Genomic DNA, 8069 nt, shown 5'->3' with positions numbered 1-8069 from the left:
TTTTTTGTAATAAAAAAAAAAAAAAAAAAAAAGTCCCGTGTCTCATTCGCCGGCAAGCTTCATTATCACACCCGCTGGAGAAGCATTATGAATTAGATTTCTCGATAGAAACCCCCGCAGAGACCTTGTCATCTCTTTGTAGAAGACACGGTGTTAATGACAGGAGTTACTTATCTTCAACCTGTTAAAAATGCAACAGCCATTTATTTTTGTGTGAACAAGGCTAGCCTGTCAGATCTGTTTTGAGGAAGCATTAATGGATCGGCACAGCTCGAAGTCCCATGGGGAAAAGTTAATAAAATAGAAGAACGCTAAGGAACCACAGATGTGCTCTAGCAGACAAATAAAAAAAGGGAGGTGACCATCTGGGGCAACAATTTGGAAAGGTCTTGGCCACAATAGATATTTTTGAATTAGGCTCAGAAGAGAAAATTGAAAAAAAGCTTCACTGGTCTAGCAGGTTATTACAAGAAAGTGGTGGGACCAGAGAATGTAAAGACCACTTTATAATTTGCAGAGCTTACAGTGAGAAATTAAACAATCATTGAGTAGAAGGCCCACATCAATACCATCACCATACCAGTAGAGTGCATCAAATTAAACATTGGCTTGTTTTATCCAAGGACCAAAATGAGCGAAACTACAAAATGCAGCTTATCACACACATTGACACAACAATGGCTTTGTAGAAATTAAAAGGACTCGTAATGAGCAGGACAGTGCTGCTCAGTTACGGGCATGGTTAGGCAGATGCCAGAAGCCAGATAATGAACCTATCTCAGGAGCCAAAGCACCTGAAAATGACAGCCCATGGCTAATTTGTTTGAGCCTCAGGCCAGTGAAGGTAGATACCTTGGTGCATGGTGCCCTCAAATTTGCTAAGGTGCTCCTGAATTGGACTGTCTGGCTACTGGCAAGGCAATACATTTGTCCAGCCCTGGTTATGGACTAATGGACCGGATGTTGAAACTCTACTCAAACTCTAGTGAAACCACAAAGACGTCAACTTTGACTACTGCTGACCAACGTACCTGTGGATGTTCATTTCCCGAGGTGGGCGTCTTGCTTTGTCATAAGCCACTTTAGCAACAACTCCCACAACAAAGATGAAGGTGATTACCCCACAGGTGATGAAGACAGTGGTGTTGGTTTTGTCGTTGAGGGGGTCGTAAGCGTCCACCTCTACCATGACGTTATTTGGTCTGGTGGTCACGACCCAGATCCACTTCTTGCAAGCAATTTGATCCAGTCTTTTGCCTCGCTGTTCACAGCAGTACCGTAAAGAACATGTCCCGCAGCAGTACGGATGGGTGGTGTGGTTACAGTCAAACTCTTTGTCCCACTGGCCACTGACGTCATAATAGCCTAAACATCTGTCATATGGCAGTACAACTGGGCTCTTCACCTTCCTGGTGGTGACCTGTAGGGGCACAGCCGTGGTGTTTAGTTCCTTCACTTTGGGGTTGCCTGCTCTCTTAGGTGGACCTTGAGTTTTGTTACCTTTTGCCTTCGCTGCAGCTTGGCATTCATAAATGAGGCCAAAGGGATCTAAGTAGACCACCAGTAGAAGTACGTGTTGCCACCTCATGTTTAATTTAATATCCAACCTTGAACCTTGGCAAGAAGGTGAGGCAGCAGATGTCCTTTCGGAGGTGTAGGGCAATCTTTCAGTGTCTCGGTTTTATTTCCTGTCACACATCAAGTGTCCCCTCCAACCTGACATTGTCCCTGATTTCATCTCTTCTGCCTTCATTCAGCCATTCCAGCTGGGGTGACGGTCAGCAAAGTCTCACAAGTTACCCCAGTTGACGTGCACTTCAGATTGTCAAACTGCAGCCGGACTTCTGGATACATCCCAGACAGTGGCGTTCCCAGGAGCCAGAGCCACCGACCATCCTCTCTCCCCGACGGCCCTCTCAGCAGATCATGTCTATGGAAATTCCCTGGATAGTGAGGAGACAAAAACAAACAAAAAAACACCTTTGAGCCGTGACTGAGATAGAGCACCCCCTTGGAGCAGGCAAAGGGATCAGCCAAACGTCAACCAACCTACAGCCTTGTTGCATGTATAATCCGAGTTACCAGCTATCTCGGTCTCTAGATATTAATTCAAAGAAGAAAAAGGCATATTATTGATTTTTAAAGCTCCCTTTTCCTCCTTTGTCAGTGTGTAAAAGGAACGGGGGAATTTATTGTAGACGGCAGAGCTTCGGATCCCCTGAGAAGGCGTTCAGAAGGCTCGAGCAGCAGCTACAGAACATTTTCTGCCCAGACTAAGTCCCAGTTCACTTATCTGAACACACTGACAAGCTGTCAATACGGCTATTTCTGAAAGACGATTCTCTAGGAAGCATTTTGAAGCCTACCACCATCACCCCAACCCCCCCATCCCATCACCCCCCCCTTCTTTCTCCGCTTTCCCTCAGCACGATTCTTACATCATTAGACTCCCAACTCAGATATCCTTATCCCCGAGACCCCAGCTGCACGGCACGCATCTGCCTTGCTACAAAAGCCACGGATCTTCTAATCCCTGGAAATAAGAAGGCGCATTTTAAAGGAGAAAACAAAAAAAATAAAAACCTGAAAAAGGAGAAAAAAGCAAAAAAGCACAATTTCCAATTTCTAAGCACAACCAAAAGGCGATTGGAAGTCTGTTCACGACGGTAGGGATAGATGAACTGTACTCACCCTCATTCCTCTTACTGCAGATGTTGGGAGCTGATGCTGAATGGATAGAGCAGCTCCTGACTGCACTACTAAGACAAGAGGAGGGGATGATCCCATTGTAAGTCCGCCCACATCCATCGGAGGCTCAGGCTTAGCCCTGCATCATGCTATACAGGCATCATCGGGGTACTTGGTTGAAGAACATGCTTACCCCGGGACACGGGAGGATGGAGAGAGAGCGTTCAGTGTTGGGTAGAGAAGGGAGACGTCCTTGGTGGCTCTTCAATCGCCGGATGGGGGAGCGGTTGGGTCTAGGCTTATGTAAGGACAGGCATGATGCTCATTCTGTACGACGAGGTGGGAACAATCATTTGCTTCATGTTGGAATTAGCAGAGAGCACAGATGTGAAGGCATGGATCCATTCTAGCCTGTGCTCGGAGGCAGATGAATCCCAGCCTGACGATTTCTCTTTGCAGGGGAATAAATAAAATTAAACACAAGATCCAAACTCTTCAGAGGGAACATGCTGAAAGGCTCCCCCTCCCCATAGAGGAGCTCATAGAGAGCCATGTCACAGCTCGTGGCATCAGCAGGAACAGGAGGGAGGCAGATGCAGGGCTGCAAGCATAGGCAGCTTGGGGCACAGAGCTGGCAATCTAAAGCTGGCCATGGATTGAAGATTTTTCAGCAAAACACCAAAAAAAGAACTGGTGGTTTGCAGGGGACAGCGGCCTTAATATCCCAGCCTGTCCATGAAATATTAGTTCTGAGAATGGCAGCCGATCTGGGCTGCAGAGCTTGCAATCTATTCTGGGCGGCAGGCATTCTGGATTTAGAACGGTAAGAAACAAAAGGCTGAGCAGACTTTTCAGTACATTCTTGAAATACAGCTAGTTTCCTTTTTGCAGGAACACTCCACCTTTTATCCCATTTTTTGCAAAAAAATGCATGAATGCGACAACAATGCAAAAAGAAAAAGAAAAAAAGCGCATTCATTCATTATTTGCATTGCAGCCTGCAAAGCATTGCGACCACAATCAGAGACTTTCCTTAACAGGGCACGGACCTTCAGTTATGGAGCTGAGGAAGTTCTGACGTCACCACACTGGTACTCCACTGAGAAGTACCGCAGGATGGAGCCGTGCACAGCTGTGCCAAGTTAAAAAATAAATAGGTGCCTGAGGGGGAGAGGCACCCTGCAATTCCAGGCATTGTGAGTTATTGCAACACACAGGTGTGAAGCTGGTTGCATTTACACTAGTGCATGCATGCGTCAATGCGCAGTACAAAAACTCACGATGACCTGGGAGCTGAACCCAAATGCACACATATGCTTTAAACAAAAGCACCTGACCCAGAGTGCACCATGACATGCAATAAAAAAAATGCGTGCATGGTCTGGAATAACAGTTCAGGTGTGTTTTTTAGCCCATGGACAGTGCATTGAATGGTCATAAAAGATGAGCCTGGGGGGGGGGGGGGGGGGGGGTGGGGGATTGTTAGCCCCCATTAACACCTCAGTATTTTGCCAACAAAGGAGCAACAAAAGCTAAAACATGAGCGAATCCATTGAATGGCGCCCACTCACACCTGAGCATTATAATGCTTGTAGCTTTTTTCGGCAGAATTGTGCATTTTTGGCTCTGATAGACTTCAACGTGTGCATTTAAAGAATGGCCAAAAGATGCATGCAACATGCATTTTTCACACAATTTCATGCCCAGCAGACATCTCCTCCTCTTAGCAAGTAGCTTTCTTATGGCCAACAGTGATATGCGGGGTGTTTGGAGCTAACCAAGCTCTCCCAAGCCCGCACAAAACTTTCACCGACACCCCCCTCCTGGCACAATTAGATGCGGCAGGGGCATTCCCTGCCCCTTTATGATGTGTGGCGGGGAAAGCCCCGGACGCAACCGATTGGGCCAGGAGGGGGGTGTCAGTAACAGATGGTGTGTGGGCTTGGGAGAGATTGGTTTGCACTGAGCTTCCACACATCACTTTTAGCTAAAACAAAAACGCTGAAGCCAAAACTTTACATGAAAGCTTTAATAATTGCCTGAAAACGCTCGAACTTTAGTGTGAATGGGGGCTGAATGGGGCAATAGGACACAGATTGAGGAGAGATACAGAACCAGATTGGCTCCCTGACAAGGTCACCTGCAGATCTTCTCACCTGTAACCAATATACTTCTGAGCTCTTGTCACCGACACCTGGGAGCCCCATCGCCAACACTGGGGAGCCCCATCATGACACCTGAGAGACACAACACTGACAAACGGGAGCCCTGTCCCCAACACCTGGGAGCTCCATCATTGACACCTGAGAGACGCACCACCGACACTTGAGACGCACCACCGACACATGGGAGCCCCGTCACCGACACATGGGAGCCCCGTCACCGACACATGGGAGCCCCGTCACCGACACATGGGAGCCCCGTCACCGACAGTGATGGAACGAATTAGTGTTCGGTTCGAATTAGAACTTTAGAAAATGAAAAAAAAAGTTAAAAATTCATACTCAATGCAAGTCAATGGGGGTAGAACTTTCAGAAACAAATGTCCCCATTTTGAAGGCTTATATGAAAGTTAATGGCCATAAAAAGGTGTATGGGGATCCGGGTACTGCCCCGGGGGTCATGAATCAATGCAAAAAACACTTTAACCACTTGCCGTCTGCCCGTAGTAAAAAAACGGATATACTGAAAAATGGCCTGGATGGGAAGGGGGTTTAACACCGCGGATGTCAACTGGTTAAATAAAAACGGTTTTAAAGGAGCAGTGATTTTACCATCAACTAAAGTGTAACAATAAAAATGAAAAATTTGTTTAAATATCGTGCCCTGGGTCCCCTTAAACTGCCTGTAAAGTGGCGGATCTGTACGATGTATAAAACCTGCTGCAGCAAAAATGACATCCCTAAAAAAAAAACAAAAAAAAACAACATGCGGTTCCCCCTTTAGGCCTGGTAGGAGAGTTAGGAGGAACCTTATTGAAATAAAAAGAAAAAAGCGTGTGGTTCACCCCAAAAAAGTCATACCAGACCCTTAAGGTCTGGTAGGAATTTTAAGGAGGAACCCCAGCCCCAAAAATGGGTGGGAAAAACATGGGGTCCCCCCTAAAATTCCTAACCAGACCCTTGATCAGAGCACAGGCCCTCGCTATACCAGGCCACATGCCCTCTGCACTGGGATTGTGCTTCCTCAGGGTCACCCCTTGCCGGGGACAAGGGCCTCTTCCCCACAAGCCCTGAGGTGTTGGTTGTGGAGGTGCGGGCAGGGGGCTTATTAACATCAGGGTACCGCTTTAATAAAAAGGGGCACCCAGGTGTGGCCCCTTCCCCTTGTGAATGAGTAAGGGGTACTTGTAAATGGTTACAATAAATTGTACATAAAAACACTAGAATATTGAAAAAATCCTTTATTTGGAAAAAAAAAGCAAAAGACGAGAGGCACAGCGCGGGGTGGGCGAACGCCAAACACACGAACTGCCGATGTGCTAGTCGAACTCTTGCTCGACTTGAACATCAAGCCCATCCCTAATCACTGACACACTGCACATTTCACCTCACCATGCAGACCAGGAGTCAACTTCTATCCAATGATTCTTCACAGTAAGCCCCTGTTCACACTTGCGGCATGTGGAAAAGTGTGTCGCGTTTATGCGCATTTTGCAGCACATCAGGACAGGGCTGCCCTTGGCGCGGCAAAGCTCATGCAGCCGTTTTTACCTGCGAGCTTCGTGTATTTTTTGACCTTGCGTTTGGCTTGCAGCATTGGGGATGCCATTAATAAGTAATGGCACCACAAGCACATCACATGTTTTCCCCACGTGTCATTGCGTGTGCATGGCGTGTGCTCCCATGCGAGGGTTAATTTAGAGTCCCAGCAGAAAATGATACAATATTTCCAGACAAAGTTTTCTTTGTGAAACATTGCAAGTTGGCGAGCTGCCAGGATAACATGTAACACTTCTCCTCTATATTGACAGGCGGAAGTATCGCTGAGTGTCAGAGACCACAAGAAAGGATTTCTGGGTCAGATTCTTGAAATGAAAAAGGACAAAATATTCCCAGGAGGTCCGCAGACCAGGAACTGTCCCCGGAATAACAAAGACTTTACACTCAGATCCATATTAATATTAAATAAGTCATTGAAATGATGATGAGCCAGAGAAATCCGATCTGAACATACAGGAGGATGGAACACATGAAAGGTGATCGGTTGCCATGGGTTACCTCCCACACAACCATTGTACTTCCTACTGCCTTATTAATGCTTATTTATTATAACTTATTTATTGGTGATCTGGCGGGATCAACAGGTATTTTTTTTTTTTGCACTCGAACGGATATAACAAAAACACTTTAAATTGTATATTTAACAAACCAAAAAGGGAGCAAATATGAGAAGCTCATTGTTAGAGTTTACGTACCATTTGGCCTCATTCACATGAGAAAAAGGCCGCCACGTACAGCTCCGTGCACGGCCGTATCGGGCAGCTCCCGGGAAGGACAGGTGCTGCGTGTGATTAGTACGCAGCCCCCATCCTTCTCTATGGGAGTACGCTGCTGTACGCCGCCCTACGCTCACCTCAAGTGCAGGTCCGTACGGGTGCGTGTTTCCTGGCTCGGACGCAGACAGGATCCATCCTGTCAGCGTACAAGTACAGGCACCCGCATGGACGTGCAGGGCAGCGTACTCCTATAGAGAAGGATGGGGGCTGCGTACTAATCACATGCAGCACCCGTCCTTCCCGGGAGCTGCCCGATACGGCCATGCACGCAGCACGGAGCTGTACATGCCGGCCTTTTCCTGTGTGAATAAGGCATTTAAGACAGTTCAGAAATAAGGGCCCGTTCACACTTACGTGTAGCAGTATTGAAAGGGAAGGGGCTGTTCACATATATGTATAACAGCATTGTACAGGAAAGGGCCCGTTTACATACATGTATAACAATATTGTACAGGAAAGGGCCCGTTCACATACATGTATAGCAGTATTGTACATGGAAGGGCCCATTCACACTTGCATGTTGAGATAGCATGCGGTAAAATACGCCATTCTTCTTAGCACAGCATGCATGTGTTAGTGCCTTGCGGTACCACTATTTCGAATGGCACTTTCTGGAATGCAGCTGCCTTACAATGCACCATTGCAGTTTGTTGCAAGAAGTGCAGCAGGACGTACATTTTCATGCGTTGAATTCTGTCCCACCCCGGCTACCAAATACAACTTGCCTCAAGCATGCACTGCCGGGCACTGTGTCCTGGTCTGACTTGGCCCCTAAACATGGGCATCATCCTGCATTCCTTCCACCTCAACACACCCATGAGCGAATGCAATGCAACAATGTAAATCTGGGTGGACGTAATGCTTTCCTGTAGGCAGCCTGCAA

The 8069-nt window shown here is 47.0% G+C and overlaps 1 protein-coding gene across 1 annotated transcript in view; it reads right to left on the bottom strand.

Annotated features, from left to right (window-relative positions):
* SHISA6 (shisa family member 6) overlaps window positions 1-2869 on the bottom strand; it is a 158991-nt gene extending 156122 nt beyond the window's left edge. The window contains exons 1-2 of the mRNA XM_018573329.1: window positions 2692-2869; window positions 1032-1943 (exon numbers count right to left, since the gene is read on the bottom strand). Of these exons, the coding sequence (XP_018428831.1) occupies window positions 1032-1588 (557 nt within the window). The 5' untranslated portion in view covers window positions 1589-1943; window positions 2692-2869. The remainder of the gene's footprint in view (window positions 1-1031; window positions 1944-2691) is intronic.
* Between the last annotated feature and the right edge of the window lie 5200 nt (window positions 2870-8069).

The sequence above is a fragment of the Nanorana parkeri genome, unplaced genomic scaffold, assembly GCF_000935625.1.
Source record: "Nanorana parkeri isolate BGI_ZX_2015 unplaced genomic scaffold, ASM93562v1 scaffold47, whole genome shotgun sequence".
NCBI classification, from domain to species: domain Eukaryota; kingdom Metazoa; phylum Chordata; class Amphibia; order Anura; family Dicroglossidae; genus Nanorana; species Nanorana parkeri.
Note: the sequence above shows the minus strand (reverse complement) of the source record. Positions and strands in the feature narration are given on the sequence as shown.